Source organism: Ipomoea nil, unplaced genomic scaffold (genome assembly GCF_001879475.1).
Source record: "Ipomoea nil cultivar Tokyo-kokei standard unplaced genomic scaffold, Asagao_1.1 scaffold1848, whole genome shotgun sequence".
In the NCBI taxonomy this organism is placed as follows: domain Eukaryota; kingdom Viridiplantae; phylum Streptophyta; class Magnoliopsida; order Solanales; family Convolvulaceae; genus Ipomoea; species Ipomoea nil.
In genome coordinates this window covers 763285-782101 of record NW_017618276.1, presented here as the reverse complement: position 1 = coordinate 782101, position 18817 = coordinate 763285, and the positions used below count along the sequence as shown (strand labels likewise).

The window sequence follows — 18817 nt, the reverse complement described above, 5'->3', positions numbered from 1 at the left end:
CGTTGCACGAAAATTTTTTGTTATTAAGAATTTAAAATTGAAAATAGATAAAAATGATGAAAAGACGTTAAACTGTACAATATAATAATATAGTTAGACTTTTACATATTTGACAAGTATCTATTTTCATAACATACAAAATTTAAATTTTGTATGGTTAATAGAATCTCTAATCAAATACATATTTAGATAAATTTATAGAAAAAATTCACATAATTAAGTTGATTTATTCCTAATTATATTTCATATATATTAGAATTCTAAAAATATGAATACCAACTAACAAAATTATATATACTTAGAAATCAATTAAAAAATTTAAATTTTAAATTTTGTATGAGTAAACTTAAACTCTAATCAGATGCATTTCCTTATATGATTGTATAATAGATTGTATATACACATAATATTTATTAATATGTATATAGGAAAATTATATAATATAATTTCATTAATTATTAATTATATTGATAGATTTTATTGAGCGGTTAGCATTATTGTGATTGTTAGAATAATTCTATGTTAGTTTCCTATCATTTAGCTATTCTTTGTGTATATAAAGCCTGTAACCTTATTCTCTAAAATACACTGAAATAAACACTGTTATGTGCACTCATCGATTTATAATTAAAAATTACATTTAGAATTTTTTTTTAAAAAGCAATATTTAAATTTTGTATTATTATTAGTATAGTGCATAAGTGTATGTATGTATTTATCTAAAAAAAAAAGTGTATGTATGTATATTTTTTAAAAATTATAAATATTCATGTTTTGTTAATTTTATAATTTTATTTTCTTAATTATATTTTATATTTTATTAATTATAATTTAATAAAATTGCCATAAATATTTCCACCGAATAAATCTTATATTCATTATTGAAAAGGAGATATAATTTAAAAAATAAATTATTAATTAGATTACCTAATATAATTGTCCTACTAATTGATTCTATGGTTGTATAATTCATATATTTGAAGACTTTTTAAAGCTAAATACCTATTAATTGCCTTAATAATAATTAAGATTATTTTTAGTCAATCAATATTCAATAGTAATAAAAGTATTACTTTGATTTTTTATAAATAAGATATAATATTATCAAACCGAAATAATTAAAAATAATGTATCCATAGTACAAAAGATTTTATAATGCTAATTTTTATTATCTAATAGAATTTGTCAATTATTAAACATTATTTATGGTAATTATGCTAAATTTACAACATAAAATAATATCTCAAAATCAACTTAGTAATTAAAACTGAAATTACTATACAACAATATTTTCCTCAAAATAACAAATAATTAAACTTTATTCCTTCTCAACTTGTTCATCCCGAATTCGTATCCATGTTCACCTGCATAAATAATTTTACACAAAAACAGAATGTAGACAAAAATGAGCATAAGCTAAGTAAGTTTCACTTCACCCCGTAAAATAATGGTTTGAATTTTTTATATTTTCAAAACTCATATAATTTCATACTTTTCTAAAATACATGTGGAGTTATACATTTTCTTGTATGGAGAATAAATAGTTATTTATGGAGAAGTAACCAAATTTTTTGAAATCCACTTTGAAACTGGACTAAAACCTATGTGCACACCCAGAAGATTTCAAGCCACTGGGTAATATATGATCAAAATAGTTAGGTTTTCCTACCTACTACCACTCAAACAATTTGGAAACTGAATCATAACTTATGTGATACACTCTCATGTGATTCCAAGCCCAATGAGTAGTAAATAGTCAAGTAAACAGTACTCACTCTTACTTGGACACCACACAATATATTATTTTCTCAAAATTTCATTATTTCTCCACAAATAAATACTTTCTCCACAAAATACAATTTTCTCCAGAATATGTAATTTTCTCCAAATACATTTTTCAAAAAAAAAAATAATAATAATTTTCTCCACATGATTTGTCCAAAATATAATTATAGTCCATAATCCAGTATTAATACAATACTTCGATATTTCGAGAATCACCACTTACAATATTACCATTTATCGATAAATGTACTTGTGTTCACATGAATAACATATATCATATAATATCACATATAATATCAATACATACAATACTCGGGGAAAATAATAATTTTGGTGAATATAAAATCTTACCCTCAAAGGCAAACTTTCTATCAACCTTAATAGCATCCTAACCACCTTGATAAGAAACATGTGAATCAAATAAATTGAATAATAATAATAAGCGAAGCATATTATTCATTGATCATCATCATCAATCTCAACAAACTTAGATTTAAACAAAAGAATTTGGAGAGTAGAAACAATTACCTGAAATAGAGATTAAGTGAATGAGTTTTGGTAGTATTGAAGAAAACGTAGGAATATATTGAAAATCATGAACAAACCAGTAGTGTGAGGGAAGATGAATGAATGCCAAAGTCTATAAATTTGTATTTATAGGTGAAAATAGTAATTCGAAAGGAAAGTATAATAATTTATTTAAAAAATATAAAAAGTAAAGTAAGTAAGGTAATAAAATTATTATTATTATTATTATTATTAGTATATATAGATTAAATTAAATATTAATTGTATAATGTATATAATGTCTATATATATCACACGGAATATTTACTATATTTAATTATTATTTTACTACCTAATTTATATATTATTAATACCAATATATACATCTAATATATATGTATAATATCACACGTATATATAAATGAATATATTTATTTATTTTATATCTATAATTATTATTTCCATAAACAGAATATATATGAATTCACATAAATGATCCTAAGTTTTGGGGGGAAAATTGGTTTGGAGGATTTTACTTATATATATATATATAGATAGATAGATATAGATATAGATGTCTGTAATTATCATGTGATGTGCTTTCAATTTATTTACATTTTACAAGTGTATAAATGATTATATAATTATATAGGTATGGAATGTGTTCACTACAGGTATAAAATCTAAATATTATTTTTGAATTAAGGTTTATAATGCAAGATAAACCATAATCCATGATATAGTTTGCCTCTTTTTACCCTAGAATAAGTAGTTCATGATATAATTATTCATGCTTCATTGCCCACGTCCGTTTTGACAATGGCCCAATATCTTTGTCCCAATAATAATACTCATATGAAGAGTTAATACTTTCAATAGTCCTCCAAGCGCAAATTATGCTCTGGATCTGTGTCCATAATGTATTATGGACGCGAGTCCAAAACGATGTCGTTTTAAGGAAAAACGTATCTTTTCAATTAAAAAAAAAATTGATTTTGTCTCGACGTTAACGGCGTTATTCGTTTGTGCCATTATAAATGTACAGTTATGGGATTATGAATGTACAGTATTATGAATGTAAGTTATAAAATTATGAACACAGAGCTCTGACATTATGAACTTACAATTATGAACATATAGTGATAAAATTATGAACATAGAGCTCTAAAATTGTGAACATAGAGCTTCGAAAATTATGATTTTACAGTTATTGAATTATGAATGTACAGTTATGCAATTATGAATGTACAGTTACGCAATTATGAACACAGAGCTCTGACATTATGAACTTATAATATGAACATATAGTGATAAAATTATGAACATAGAGCTCTAAAATTGTGAACATAGAGCTTCGAAAATTATGAAGTTACAGTTATTGAATTATGAATGTACAGTTATGAAATTATGAATGTACAGTTATGGAAGTATGAATATACAGTTATGGAATTATGAACATAGAGCTCTGACATTATGAACTTACAATTATGAACATATAGTAATAAAATTATGAACATATACTCCTATAACGAAGCGGTCTGAAATTAAAAAAAAAAAAAGTGGAAGATAACAGTGCCACTAACGGCACTGTTATCCGTGTCCAGCATGCATGCTGGACACAGGTCCATAGCATAACGATTGTCCTCCGAGTATTAGGATCTTACCAGGTGTAGTCCTTCGAATTTAAAACGATCACAAGATATTCTTCAAGTTTTAAAAAATAACCATATGTAATTTTGTGTTAGGTTTGATGTGAAATGGACATTAAATGTAAAAGCAAATATGTCATTTCTCATATATTTAATCCTTAAGCGCTTCGTTCAGTTCGTAGGTCGCCATTATCATTTTGCCCTCACCGAAATTGTGAGCGCTGCCGAAATTGTTAATAGTTAATCTCTTTCCCTAATCACTATGTGTAACATGTGCAAGATCGAATATCTGTATTCAATAAATAGATATGCATTCATATATACTACATTTTGCCGTCACCGAATATATACCTAGTAAGATCCTAATACTCAGAGGATCATTGGAGATATTAACTCCTCATACGAATCATTTGTTATAGCATTACAAATTGACAATCATTATTGCGTGAATTGCCCCCACCAAAAAAAATTAGGAATAAGGGTCAAATAGGCCATCGAACTGCACACGATAAAACAATTAGGCCATTGAACTTAAAAAATCAACAATTAGGTCCCTAAACTAATCAATTTCAAACAATTCTTCCAATTTGAAGGTTTCCAACAGGTCAACAGGTCATCTCCCAAATTAATTATTTTTTTAAAATATAAATTTTAAAAATTAATTATTTTTAAATTAAATTAAAAAAAAAAAAAACTGGAATCCAGCCGGAGAAGACCGTCTCCGGCTGGAACCAGTTTTTGTTTTTTTTTTTTTTTTAATTTAAATAATTAATTTTTAAAATTTAAATTTTAAAAAATAATTAATTTGGAAGGATGACCTGTTGACCTGTTGACCTGTTGGAAACCTTCTAATTGAAAGAATTGTTTGAAATTGATTAGTTTAGGGACCCAATTGTTGGTTTTTTAAGTTCAGTGGCCTAATTATTTTATTGTGTGCAGTTCGATGGCCTATTTGACCCTTATTCCAAAAAATTATTGTATGGTCTAAAAACAAATATAGTACATTATTCTAACTCATAAAATACACTATTCTAGCGCATAAAATATATTATTCTAACTCATAAAATACATCATCTTACCTCAGAAATTTCATTATTCTAACACAAAAACATTATATATTATTCTAACTCATAAAATACATTATTCTAACACATAAAGTACATTATTCAAATTCATAAAATACATTATCTTACCCCAAAAATTTCATTATGCTAACACATATCAAGTACATTATTCTAACACATGAAATGCATTCTTCTAACACAAAGTGCATTATTCTAACTCATAAAATACATTATCTTACCCCAAAAATGTTCATTATTCTAACACATGTTTGGAACAGAAAATGTATTTTTTTAACATCAAAACAACGTCGTTTTGGACCGTAGCTGTGTGGACCGAATTTGCCATACCATAGACCATGGTTCATCTTGCATTAAGGACCCTGGTCCAAAAATTGTGTCTACAATTGATATATTATGTACATGCAGTTAATAATTTATATGTCTATAACTAAATTGAAAGCACATAACATGTGAACTACAGATCGACACATAAATTGTTAACTGCAGGTACGAAATATGTTAACATATTATATTCTGCAGTTAACGTATTATGTACATGCAGTTACCAGTGTATGTATTTTTTTATTTTTTTATTTTTAAAATAAAGAAGCTAATTCATTAATCATAGGCTGACACGTTTACAATAAAGATCGATGGAATGGTCAAACATTCCTTACAGTCAGACATAGAAACAACTTCCCTAGCAATGCTACAGAAAACTTGATTCGCAGATTGTTTTACAAATTTGAATCTGAATTCTTTGGATGAACTTAAAACTTCTTTAATGATTTGGTCAAACGTACCTAAGACTGACACTGGTTGAATAGTCTTGCACACCACATGAGTATCTATTTCCATTCTTCTATCCATTGACAATATCACCATCGGGCTAAACTTCATATCATAGTTCAGAGGAGTCGTTTTTTCATTGTCATATTTGTCCCCAGGATGAGGTTCACATCCGCCATAACCAGTTTTATCGTTTCACAATTTATGAAAAAGAACTCGCCAAGTAAACGAGATGAAGAAACTTGTCAAAACAATGAGAGGAAAAACACATAAATTGCAAACAAAATTAAACAAGTAAAACAAAGCAAAGGGAAGCAACAGTGCGAAAATAAGAGAGAAACGACGACCGGTAGCGGTGGAGATGGAGGGGTGGGGCAAGGCGTAACCGGTGGCGAAAGTGGGAAACGGAAGACAAGACGGTGAAGACAGAAAAGACAATAAAGGCAAACGCTGTCCGCGGTGGAGATGGCAGCAAGGGAAGACGATCGGACTCCGCCTCCGATCCTCTTACTTCACAGAAGCGGCAACCGTGTAGAAATTTGAGCGTTCGAAAACCAGAGATGAGGGAGAATTAGAGAAACCCTAATATGCACGTCAAGGGTTTAATTAACTGTCTATGTTTTTGCAGTAAACATTTTATGTGTCTGTACTAACATGTTATGTGCCTTCATTTTATTTACAAACACATAAACAATTAAGTGCATGTGCAAAATATGTCAATTGCAAACACATAGGCCCTGTTTGGTAAAATGGCTGTTAGCTGATAGTTGTTTGCTGTTAGCTGATTGTGTTAATTAGAGGATATAAATAGTTGATAACATTAGATGAGTGTAGAAAAGTGTTTGGTAAATTAGCTGTTAGCTGATAGCTGTTTGGTATAATTTCTTTTCTCAAAAAGCTAATTGAAAAAGTTGCTTGGAGTAGCTTTTTGAATTTTAGCCTTTTGAAGTTGCAAAAAGCTAATTAACCAAATATTTCTATTGATATTTTGACCCTGTTTGGTAAAATGGCTGTTAGCTGGTAGCTGTTTGCTGTTAGCTGATTGTGTTAATTAAAGAGTATAAATAGTTGATAACATTAGATAATTGTAGAAAAGTGTTTGGTAAATTAGCTGTTAGCTGATAGCTGTTTGGTATAATTTCTTTTCTCAAAAAGCTAATTGAAAAAGTTGTTTGGAGTAGCTTTTTGAATTTTAGCCTTTTGGAGTTGCAAAAAGCTAATTAACCAAACATTTCTATTGATATTTTAACTAAATCAAACAATTAATAGTGGTCAAATAAGCCAAAATTGGCCTATAGGCCAATTTTTTACCAAACACGGCCTTTAACTAAATCAAACAATTAATAATAGTCAAATAAGCCAAAATTGGCCTATAGGCCAATTTTTTACCAAACAAGGCCATAATCTTTTGATTATTTTGCCAATCATTATTGTGGAGACCATAAATAAATAGTACATTATTTGTGTACATAAAGTACATTATTTGAGAACTAAAAATACATTATTTTGTATACTATCAAATAATGTATATTCGTGTATATATATATATATATATATATATATATATATATATATATATATATATATATATATATACACGAATATACATTATTTGATAGTATACAATGTAACTATATATTCAGTACACAAATAATATATGATAGTCTACAATGTAAAGTAGATCATAGTTCATGATAGACATCTTATTTGTCTTATTTTATACGATAGTCCTCAATGTAAAGTAGATCATAGTCCATGATAGATGTCCTATATGTCTTATTTTATACGATAGTCCTCAATGTAAAGTAGATTATAGTTCATAGTAGTCTAGCACAAATTCGAAGAAAGAAAAACGAAAAAGGAAAAACTACGATTTCTCTTATTTTATACGATAGTCGTCAATGTAAAGTAGATCATAGTCCATGATTGATGTTTCATTTGTCTTATTTTACATAATAGTCCTCAATGTAAAGTAAATTATAGTCCATAGTAGTCTAGGACAAATTCGAAGAAAGAAAAACGAAAAAGGAAAAACTATGAAAACGGACGGAAAGCGCATGAGGCATGACAACCAGAAGCCAGAGACATCAAATCTTACGAGTTAAGTAAATTCATCACTTCTGGATTAACCGCTTCGTCAACTTCGCCATCCATTCCTTAATTAACTAATCAATCTGAGAGGGAGCGAGAGAGAGAGAGAGAGACAGAGGATCCTCCGATTGCAATGGACTTGCCGCCGGAGAACGATTTTTGTTCAGTATGCCATGGCAACTTCCACATTCCTTGCCAGGCTAATTGCTCCCACTGGTTTTGCGGTGCGTATTTCTCCCTCTCTCTGTGTGTATGTAGGTTTTACAGTGAAATTAGTATCGCAGCAGTATCTAATTACATAGATTGTGCTAATTGTGGTAGCAGATTTCGGTTTATTGCTTTGCCAAATTGGGATCGGATTTTAGTAGTAGATGTTATTCCACTGGAGTTGTAGTGTAGAGCTGCCGGAGATGTTAACAGAGGCCGTGCAGCCTAGAAACGCATAAAAACTATGATAGATGCGAGTAGGACCATTATTCTCCTTGACTTAACTGATTGTTTATATTATTAGAACTGATTGTTCACTGGATGTTCACATTTAACTATGTTCACTTTGGATGAGCTGAACGCTTAGCGGAGTTTGACTCATAAAAGCTATTCTATAGAAGTCATAACAAGTGTTATGGGCAAATGACTGGAGCTTGTACTATTCTTAGCTGTAATTTATCACCTGAAAGTTTTCCTACCCCTCATTTGAGTACAGAGGTTTTCTTTGGATTAAATTAGTTTGCTGGGAATGAAGTTGTTGGTGTTCTTGTAGAGGTAAACCTCATAGCTCAGGAGTTATACCATTCAACTTGTTGGACTTAGAAATCAACATACCTTCAAGTTTGAACATTGGACTACTAGTATGCTGATATATCTGTCATATTGGAGTCAGATTCAGATATACCTTTCTAGCCGTGCAAACATAGCATACTTATGTTAAGAAGTTGAAGCAATGCTTTCAGCATTTTGGAGCAGTAGCTATTTAAATTTCATTTTCTTATACTTGATAACATTTCACCCATTTTGCTTTTCCCATTACAGGAAATTGTATTCTACAAGTTTGGAATCATGGATCAGCCCTTCAGCCGTGTAAATGTCCATTGTGTCGTCGCCAGATTACTTTGTTGGTTCCTTCTGAAGCTTCATCAAGGCAGTGCCAAAGTCCTGAAGTGTCTGATGTTTTTACAAGAATTGAAACTTATAACCGTTTATATGGTCAGCAGAGCAATGGACTTCTTCAGGTACTTAGTTTGCCCTTTTTGCATTCTCAGTCTAACTCTCAGATTCTTGAACATTTTTGCGAGGTGGTCATGTTCATGTTTGCATTCAACTATGCAAAACTATGTTCATTGGGCCCTTGTGGACACCACATGCTTTAAGCTAACACATTCTCTTTACAAATAAAATAATATGACATGAGTCTCTCACACTGGGAATCTCAGTTTGATTTGAGCACTTCTGGCTTTGGGGACTTTAGTTATTTATGCTTGTCCTTTGGTTATTAATATAGGTCTGAGTGCTTGTATGTTATGTATATTGACAATTTTATTTTATTTCTTGTTTTAATCAGTGTCCTCATTTTTGTTTAATTCTCAAGCCTATGTAGTTCAACTTTTCTGTTTCTCTTTTGTTGAAATTGTGGGATTCTTGGCGGGTGGAGAATAACAACCAAGGCCACTTAGGCGGAAGCAAAATATGTGAGAAACCAAAGAAAAAGAGAATAGAAAGAATATATTATAATGAAAGATAACAATTTATTGTCTCACTGTGTTTCTATGCACCTCTATATATACTAAATCAATCCTAATAGCAATAGGAAACTAAGCCCACTCCTACTAGGAGTTTCCTAATATTCAATAAAGGTTTCCTAATATTCAACTACTTTAAATTGGTAAACAGCATAAGATGTGAGCCTTGTAATTTAACATTTATGAAAAGGGAAAGAGAGTCTGGTACTACTGCTGCCACTGAGGATTTTGTAACAATCTTTGCTTCTGCTTTAGAGCGACACGTACATATTTGGCACTGAGTTTTAGACCTGCTTTTTGTTGGCAAACCCCATTCCAAAATATTCACCTTTGATTAAAATGTGAAACTCCTTAGTCTACGGCTCCTGTTCACACATGTCCACTGGATTAAAAGCGTCTAATTTCTTTGAACTATTTAAGTGTGGTGAAAATTCATTTATCCTTGAAGGAGCACTTTTATTTTGAACCTACTAACCATGACAGTACTTGATCTATGTGTAGAAATCTAATTGACATGTAGGCATTTTGCCTGCATTATTTTAATGACATTATGGATACAAGGTTGCGTTACTGTTTTAGATTATTTTTCATATCAATTGTTGCTGAAGGTATAACTGCTAATCTTTTCCCTGAGAAGAGATGCCTTCACTTTTTTCTTTTTATTTGAAGAGGGGGGCTAAGATACTTTAATGTAATAATGGAATGGAATGGGGTTGTGATTATTCTTGATGTTATCCATATTGTTGCAAAATCTTTGAAATGGAAGATCTTTCAAATGTAACTGTAATATACTAATATATACCTTTTCTTTTTTAAACTTTAGCTACCATAACTATTGTTAGAGGAATAGGGTGTTAGTTGAGAGGATCTCTCCTAGCCTTAGTTTTAGGTGTTTGAAATCTATGGCTAGGATTAGTTCTTGTCTTATATAAATAGCTCTATACTTGTACATCGACACAGAACATATAGAAATATACAAGTTTAAGTTCATTGTTTAACAACTATCAACGGTGTTGCCACTTCTAATTATCCACTGATTCAACAAATACAATAATGATAATATGCTCCTCTTTTTTTTTTGTCAGAAATTGCAAGATCTTCCTTTTCTCCTCAGGAGATTGTTGCGAGAGATTACAGACCCTCAAAGATCTCTTCCATTTGTTATCCGGACGCGCGTATATCTGGCTGTAAGTCATTGATGCAAATTATAACTATATATCCAACATTATGTGATTTGCCCCCGCTTTCTTTGGCTCTTAGATACACTCCGCTTTTGTTGTCTTGCCTAACATCTCAAATGTTGTTACTCTTCTTTCTGTTGGACTCTCAGAACATGTAATAGTGAAGCTATTTGGAATAGTTGATATTGGTAGTGGGTCATATTGAAACAATCTAGTACTTGTTTATTTATTTATTAAGAACTAGGAAAATGAGAAATTGTTTGGTTACAAGCCTTACTTTTTTTTTTTTTTTTTTTTTACCTGGGGCTGGGGTGGGAGGTAATACATCAGAGAAAGGGCTGACTTGAACGTCTGTTATGGTCTAGGAGGCTGCACCTTGTCTAGGTAAACCAAGAGTCATTCGCTGTCCTCAAGCTATGGGGCTTGCGGAGCTCTCCCTTTTTTGTCTTTACTAACTATAGAGAGTTGGGTATCTTTCAAAAAAAAACTATAGAGAGTTGGGTTCTGTGGCTAGCTTCTTTTTCTTCTCTTTAGGGGAAAATGTATTTGTTGGGCGGAGGCCGGTAAAGTGTAAAGGCCAAGTCCAGCACCCAGCGTCTCGAAAATGGGGCGGTCTATAATGAAATAAAGTTGCGCCTTCGCTACTAGCTATAGCTATAGCTTTGGCGTAAGTGGTAAGCGCTTGATCCTAACAGTATTGTTAACCTGTTAGGTCTCTTTGCCTCGCCCAATCTTCTTTATTGATTGATAGTAGCAGCCACTCTACCACTGGCACAGAAACTCTGTAACCTGCTGTTGAAGGGAACATTGGTGCCTTTTGACAACCTGATTTACATTAATCCTATAGATAATGGTGCTAAATCGTATTTGAACCCACCCCTTATTTGATATGTAATTTTATGCAATCTTCATTTTGCAGACTTTTTTAAGCGTACTCTATGTCCTCAGCCCTATTGACATTATTCCAGAAGGTACTAAGCTGGCTCTTTTTTTTTTTTTTTTTTTTTAAAATCTATAATCCGATGTTTGCCATGGAGGATTTTCTTTCTGTTTTTTAAGTAACCGGCCTTCCCCACCTATTTCATTCTTGTCAGGAGTTCTGGGTATAATTGGCTTCCTGGATGATCTCATTTTCGTGTTCATGTTCTTCCTGTATATTGCTGCAATTTATCGTTCATTACTTGTTTCCCGTCATGGAGGCTCCCGCTGAGTGCTGAGTTTCACTCTGTTGTGACATCAAATACTCTTCTTGAGGTAGAAGCAGAGACAAGGGAAAACAAAGAAAGAATCATCAACTAAAATTCAGAAGAAAGAAGAGGAACACGTACACACGAGGCCTTCTCCCAAGCCTATCATTTTAGCATATCGCATTCAATGATTGCTTGTGTTCCAATTTTGGATTTGCAGTTGAATTTCAAGAATCAGAAAATATAGGATGTTTGAGCTTTGATGTTTAGTGTTACTTGCGTAGCTCACGTGTTTGTACATATACCTAAACTGTTTTGAGAATGGAACTATGTTTCCTCCTTGCCTATCATTTACAATATTATGTTCCTACGTAAATTGTAAGGCAAAAACTTGTGTGATACCGTCTCACGGATCCTTGTCCTTAGGACGCGTCGGATATTCGAGTCAATATGAAAATATAATACTTATACAAAAAAATATAATACTTATTAGGAATAAAGCTTTTATTAGTAAGTGTAATACTTTTGTTTTTTGATTTAAAAGTATTATATTTTTTCTCATAAGTATTACATTTTTTCCGGTAACAAAATACTTGCCAACATTTCTTATAAGGACAAGTGTAATACTTTTGTTAAAAAATGTAAGTATTACATTTTTTCTAAAAAATATTACACTTTATTCACATGATTAGTATTACACATATTTTAGTATAAATATTAGATTTTCATATTGGCTCGACCAGACACGTCTCACGGATAAGAATCTGTGTGACGATCTCACTCAAGTGTGCTTAGACTAAGAAGAAGAGCATTGCTTAGACTAAGAAGAAGAGCATCATGTACTCTGATCAGTTAATTTGTGTTGTGTATGTCTCATATGTGCCGTGGGAACTACAAAAAAAACCCACTCCTTGCCGGAAGTGAGGAGCTCACATTTTCTCTTTCCTACATTTCTCTTCTCCACATCACCTATGTTACTCTAACAAATTGTGCAAAATGCACTAATGGAGATGGCCTAAGACATAACATTTATAGTCCCATGCATGTACAATCATTTTACATAGAAGAAGAGCCTAAAAAATTTCTTCATCTCATATTTTATTGGGATTATATTAATAGAGAGAGAGAGAGAAATACAAGTATTTGATTTATTAAGCATATATATGTATATATTTTGCAGTGCAGCAAAAGAGTTATTTGTGATGGGGTGTAAGTCTGACAGGAAGGGCATTGAGTGGAATCGGCGATGTATGGTAGACTATCTTTTCATCTGGCACAAGTTTCTTCATTTTAAAGTTGGTGACAACATTGTGTATGAACACAAGCACTGCCAGCCGAGCGTACTCTTTTCCGGGACACATTCTCGGCCCGCCGCCGAACGGCACATAAGTGTAGGGTGCTGGTCCACTTCCCTCGAATCTTGATGGATCAAATTTTTCTGGTTCTGGAAAATATTTAGGATTCTTGTGTGTTGAGTACACACTCCAAAACGTCTGTACGAACAAATGTCACTCACAAAAACAAAAAGTTATGAGTTTCTTTTAGAACTCAAGTGGCCTGGTAACAAATTAATTAATGCAGGTATATATAGTGGCACAACATTAACCTAGGGTTGAAATTTTTGAGATTTCTTATCACCGGAAATTTATTAGATCTTGATCTGGAGTGCCTGGCATTTCCGATGATGTTAGGGATTTGAAAAATTTTTACCGGGCGTTTGGTTGGGGAGGCGGAATTACATAGGAAAGGAATTGCAATTCCATGGGGATGAATTACTGGGAATAAAATGAGAATTTAAATTTCACTATTTGGTTTACAGGAATAGAATTACAGGAATTTCAATTCCAATGTTTGATATACATGAGAATTGAAAGAAAATAAGTAGTATAAAGTCAAAAATGTCGATTGTTATTTTTAGGCATTAATTTTAGGTTAAAAAGGAAGGGGTAATTTTGACTCATCACTATTTTTTTTTTTCTTCCTAACATCCCAGGAATTAAAATCCCAGGGGACATGAGATTTTAATTCCATGAAATTGGGGGAATTGTAATTCCATGGAATTGCAATTCCTTTCAACTAAACAATGAACTTTTGTCGCCTTTGAAATTAGGTGGGAACGGAATTTAAATTCCCTTCAAGCAAACGCTTTGTTAGCTCATTTCTTTTATTTTTCATTTATTATTAACTGGAAGTGTGTTGGTAATATCAATCACCAACAAAAGTAGAGGTTAAAATATTATCGAAAAAGTTTTTAAAAATATTTTAATATATTGCTCACAAAAGGTGAAATTTCTGGTCGTGAGGCCTATACACCTGACTCAATATTATTGTGAAGGAGTAAATCACGATACCACATTAGATGCGAGAACTCATGTCTGGTGCTCACAAAGAGTCTATACCATATTAGGTGTAACTCCTACACTGCGATTATTATATTAAGTCTTGGTCATTTTACACCCTTATACACAATCTACACCTGAATATTACTCCCTCCGTATCATTTTACCTGTCTTAGTTTCCTTTTTAGTTTGTCCCAAAATAGTGTCATATTTTTAAAATTGAACATAACTATCACTCTACATTTCCCAATTTACCCTTTTGACTTTTCAAATTTCTAGAGGTAAGTACAATTGTACTTTGTACAAATAACACCTACTTTTGAGGGGCAAAATTAGAAAGTTAGTACAATTTGCTATGTTATACGGAGTAATAAACTCCGTGCAAAAAAGCAAATAAGACAATCAATTAGGGACGGAGGGAGTGATCGAACTACCCATGCACACATATATTTTAATCTATGTCCATTTTTTTTTTTTTTTTGAAAACAATCTATGTCCATTTAGTTTGAGCAATGATAGATTAACAAGTTAAGCTTTTTGAGTACTATAATGAGTATAATCTATCTATCATGCATGCATGTTTATGACTAACCTTCCATCCTTTTGGAATAGTAAATCCAGCATAGGTAAAATCAGTGACAGCCTCTCTAAAGGCACCTTGCCCTGGTGGGAATATCCTTAGTGCTTCACATGCTACATTCCATGAATATTTCATCTTCTGAATGTCTTCCCAACTCAATCTCTCTTTTGGACCCTTGGACTTGGCAATCTCCATTTGTTCTGCAAAAATAAAATAAAATATTGTAACTTTCAGATAGGAAATTATATAATTAAAATCATATTTCAGTCACTTAATTATCTTTTTTCTGAGAATTATATTAAATATTTTGAATGATGATTTGAACGGCAACAGGTAACATGTTAAAGTTATTAAAAAAAAAGGAACTATATTTTGAGTTTAAATATAATACTTATTTATTTTAATTAAAAAGTAGTATATCTACAACTAGAGCCGTCAAAAATGGATTTTACCCGCCGGGTCGACCCGTCCCGTACCGCCGTAGGTAGGGGACGGGTTCTTCAAATTTTGATCCGCCAGGAGGCGGGCTTTTTAGCCCGCCCCGCCTGGGTCACGGGTTTAGCCCGCGACCTGCTAATACATATATATTTTGTATATATATTTAGTATTTAATACATATTATTTTTTGTGTTATTTTGGTTTGTGTAACTGTGTTAGTGTGTTATAACTTATAGGATTATAGATTTATAGGAATACCATACTAGGTAGTGTTACTGTGTTAGTGTACTGTACGTCTGCACAGTGATTCCTTTTTTTTTTTTTTTTTTTTTTTTTTTTTTTTTTTTTTTGAAGGATATTGTATAGTGAATTTTTTTTTTTTAAAACAAAAAAATTAACACAGTGAAAATATTGATTGGCGGGCTAGCCCGCCCCGCCAGCGGGCTTTGGCATGGCGGGCCGGGCCGGGCCGACAACATTCCAAGCCCGCTAAGAGGCGGGCTTTTTAGCCCGTCCCGCTACGAGGACGGGCTTTGGTGTATTTTGGTCCGTCCCGCCCCGCGAGACCATTTTGACGGCTCTATCTACAACTAGCTGCGCTATTGTTTACCTTTATAGACTTGTTCATAAATATGGGGAAGTTCTGCAAGATACTTCAATATAAAAGTTATGGCGGCACTGGTAGTATCGTAGCTAGCAATGAGGAGTCCAACAATATTGTTGCAAATCTCTTCCTCGTTCATATGTTGTCCCTCCTCATCGGTGGCGCTGAGGAGGCGGGCCAGCAAGTCTCGCCCCTCATCCTCCACCTTACCTGAACTACTCATCATCGCCTCCGCCTTCCTCTCCTTAATCACCTCCATGAGCTGACACCGCACCATGCCCCCGCCTTTTATGGCGTTGTTGTAGGCGGTGCCAGGGAGGTTGATCGGCAGGCTTAACAGGCCGGAGGTGAGGAGGATGAAAGGGTCCGACAGTTTTTTAACCTCCTTGTGGCCCTCAATGCTCAAGAACAACTTGCACGCCAATGTGAAGGTGTATGATTTGGAGAGAGGGTAAACCTTGACTTCTCTAAACCAGGCCCACTCCTACAAGCATATAATCTGTTAACTGAAGACCCGTAATATATTAATTACATGCACATAATTACCTTAATGTTAATTTGGATCTGAGTCCACGACAAATTATACCATGGACCAAGGTTTACCTTATAGTGTAAATCTTGGTCCAAAATAATCTTCAAACTCAGCAACCCACAATTAATCGTTTATGTGGCTGTAAATAAATTAAAGGTTCATAACATGTTAACTACATACACATAACATGGTAACTACAAACACTACAAAATATGTTAACTATTGACACATAATATACTGTTAACATATTATGTGTCTGCACTTAGCATATTTTGTACCTGCAATTAATAGTTTGCGTGTCTATAATTACCATTTTATATGTTTGTAGTTAACATGTTATGCGCATCCAATTTATTTATAAGCACATAAACGATTAACTATAGGTACAGAATATATCAACTTCATATAAATAATTTTTGGACCATGACTCATTACCCCTTGGCTTGTGGTCTAATGGCACTCAGGTTGGACTCCCATATGGGCAAGGACGGAGCCAAAGACTGCCCCCCTCACCCCACCCCCACCCCATATATAACCTTTGTATGTATATATGTATATACAATACAAGTTTAAGTATTAGTATAAAAAGCATATGAATGTTAACAAGAAGTGAGTTAGATTAGTTGGCAAAGCATGAGTTCAAATCTTGGCGTTAACATATTTTTATAGTTTTTTGGCTTCTACACAATCACGTTTTAATAGTTTTTTTAATATTTAATAATTAATACACACACATAACATTTTTTTTTATATTAATAATGAGGTGTGTAATTCATAATGTTTTTTTTATTCAAACTATTTTATCAAATTAATTATGTTTCATATTTTGTTATGAATATTTTTATAAAGTTTTATTTATACCTATATTTCTTAGATTTTTTTTTTTTCAAATTATATCTTTTGTTTTAATGTTTTGCCTTCACTGAAACAAATTTCTGGATTCGTGTCTGCTTCTTCGCCACCCCCTCAACGGAATTCCTGGCTCCGTCCCTACATATGGGAGGTTGTGATTTCGAGCCTCAGTGGAGGCATTATTTGCTCTTTGTGTTTTACTACATTGTAAAAAAAAACAATTGAGAGTCCATAATAATGTAATTAATTAATTACATGCAATTAACATGTAGATCAATGTCCATGGTATAATTTGCTATTGAGAGAGAGAGCTTAAACCTTGACTTCTCCGGCGGGGCCCACTCCTGGGCGATATGTTCCTTGGCCATGGAATCCATGGTGGGGATATAGTGTTTGAGATTCTCCGGCTTGAGAATCTCGTGGATGAAGGTCCGGTTGAGAAGCGTGACCTTCTGGATGGTGCTTTGGGCGGCGGTGGGGCACAGCAGCGGCTTCGTCACCGATTGCGGCCACCACGTGGTCAGGAGGGTATTCTCGTTGGAGAACAAGAACTTGTTCCCGGCGGCGCCGCAAAACACGGCCATTTTCTCCCCAAGTATCGAGGTCTTGAAAACCTCGGACGAGTACTTCTTCATCCTGTCGGAAATGTATTTCTCCGGCCCGGACACCACCATGTCAATGTTTTCTCCGACCACCGGCCAGCCGGTGGAGCCCGGCGGGACATTTGGGTTTGAGGTATTGGCCTTAGTGATGAAGTAAATGATGGAAAGGGACACGTAAAGGACTGTGAAGACAAGTGAGTAAAGGAGAAAAACATCCATTTTTTCACTACTTGTCTTCTTCAATTAATCAATCTAGAAAAGGGTTTAATTTCTAAGCTAAATTGTGCTTTTAGTCTGTTCTTGAGGCTATTTATAGAGCCGTGTTTGGTTGTTGGTTGGGGAATGTCATGCAGAATTACACACCGGAGCAGCAGGAACTGATTACCTACGGTTGCCAAGCAATATGGCATGCAAGGAATAAATGACAGTTTTACCAATTAACTTGGTTGGGTTAGTTGTCCCCGAGTTCTATATAAGGAGTGACGTAGTGATCTGAGTGTTTTTTTTTTTTTTTAATTTTTTTTTTCAGAAGTCTTATTCCCCACATTGGGGATGCGATCCGAGGTCTATGCCGTTGAATGGACCAAGATATTAACATCTAAGATTACGACGAGAGTGTTTGATTCAAATATTGAAATCATAATTGTAAAAAGGATTGAATAATTTCATTCATTCATATGATAGATCAATGGTGAGAGTTATTGGAAAATAAGATAAAATGGCAGAGTAACTTTTATAAATATTGTAAACTTAAAAGTTTGTAACATTTTTAAAATTGACTTGTATTTATTTATTTACTAAAACCCTCAGCTTAAGTGTTAGGTAATACACTAGAAATAGATCTTCAAAAAATAACATGTAATAAACTAAAAATAACATGT

General features: G+C 32.9%; 2 protein-coding genes and 1 long non-coding RNA gene across 3 annotated transcripts; 1 reads left to right on the top strand and 2 right to left on the bottom strand.

Annotated features, from left to right (window-relative positions):
- Positions 1–7817: 7817 nt before the first annotated feature.
- On the top strand, positions 7818–12339 carry LOC109193284 (E3 ubiquitin-protein ligase RNF170-like). Its single transcript, XM_019344144.1, has 5 exons — positions 7818–8109; positions 8915–9114; positions 10707–10808; positions 11722–11773; positions 11897–12339. The coding sequence occupies exons 1-5, from the start codon at positions 8019–8021 to the stop codon at positions 12010–12012; spliced, it is 561 nt and encodes a 186-aa protein (XP_019199689.1). The 5' UTR covers positions 7818–8018; the 3' UTR covers positions 12013–12339.
- LOC109193285 lies at positions 9434–10451 on the bottom strand. The gene is made up of 2 exons (XR_002056242.1): positions 9753–10451; positions 9434–9495 (listed from the first exon to the last, which is right to left on the bottom strand). It is a non-coding gene; the product is annotated as an uncharacterized LOC109193285 (long non-coding RNA).
- Positions 12340–13044: 705 nt separating the features above from the next.
- Positions 13045–18195, bottom strand: LOC109193283 (beta-amyrin 28-oxidase-like). The gene is made up of 4 exons (XM_019344143.1): positions 17645–18195; positions 15957–16418; positions 14921–15108; positions 13045–13482 (listed from the first exon to the last, which is right to left on the bottom strand). Exons 1-4 carry the CDS (start codon positions 18153–18155, stop codon positions 13183–13185), a joined length of 1461 nt encoding a protein of 486 aa, XP_019199688.1. The 5' UTR covers positions 18156–18195; the 3' UTR covers positions 13045–13182.
- Positions 18196–18817: the final 622 nt, after the last annotated feature.

Coding starts and splice junctions, on each gene's coding strand:
- LOC109193283 (XM_019344143.1), bottom strand. CDS start 18,155: ATGGATGTTTTTCTCCTTTACTCACTTGTCTTCACAGTCCTTTACGTG. Junction 15,109..15,956: donor TTATGAACAAGTCTATAAAG/GTAAACAATAGC, acceptor TTATTTTTGCAG/AACAAATGGAGATTGCCAAG. Junction 13,483..14,920: donor CTATTCCAAAAGGATGGAAG/GTTAGTCATAAA, acceptor TTGTTCGTACAG/ACGTTTTGGAGTGTGTACTC.
- LOC109193284 (XM_019344144.1), top strand. CDS start 8,019: ATGGACTTGCCGCCGGAGAACGATTTTTGTTCAGTATGCCATGGCAAC. Junction 9,115..10,706: donor AGAGCAATGGACTTCTTCAG/GTACTTAGTTTG, acceptor TTTTTTTGTCAG/AAATTGCAAGATCTTCCTTT. Junction 10,809..11,721: donor GGACGCGCGTATATCTGGCT/GTAAGTCATTGA, acceptor TTCATTTTGCAG/ACTTTTTTAAGCGTACTCTA.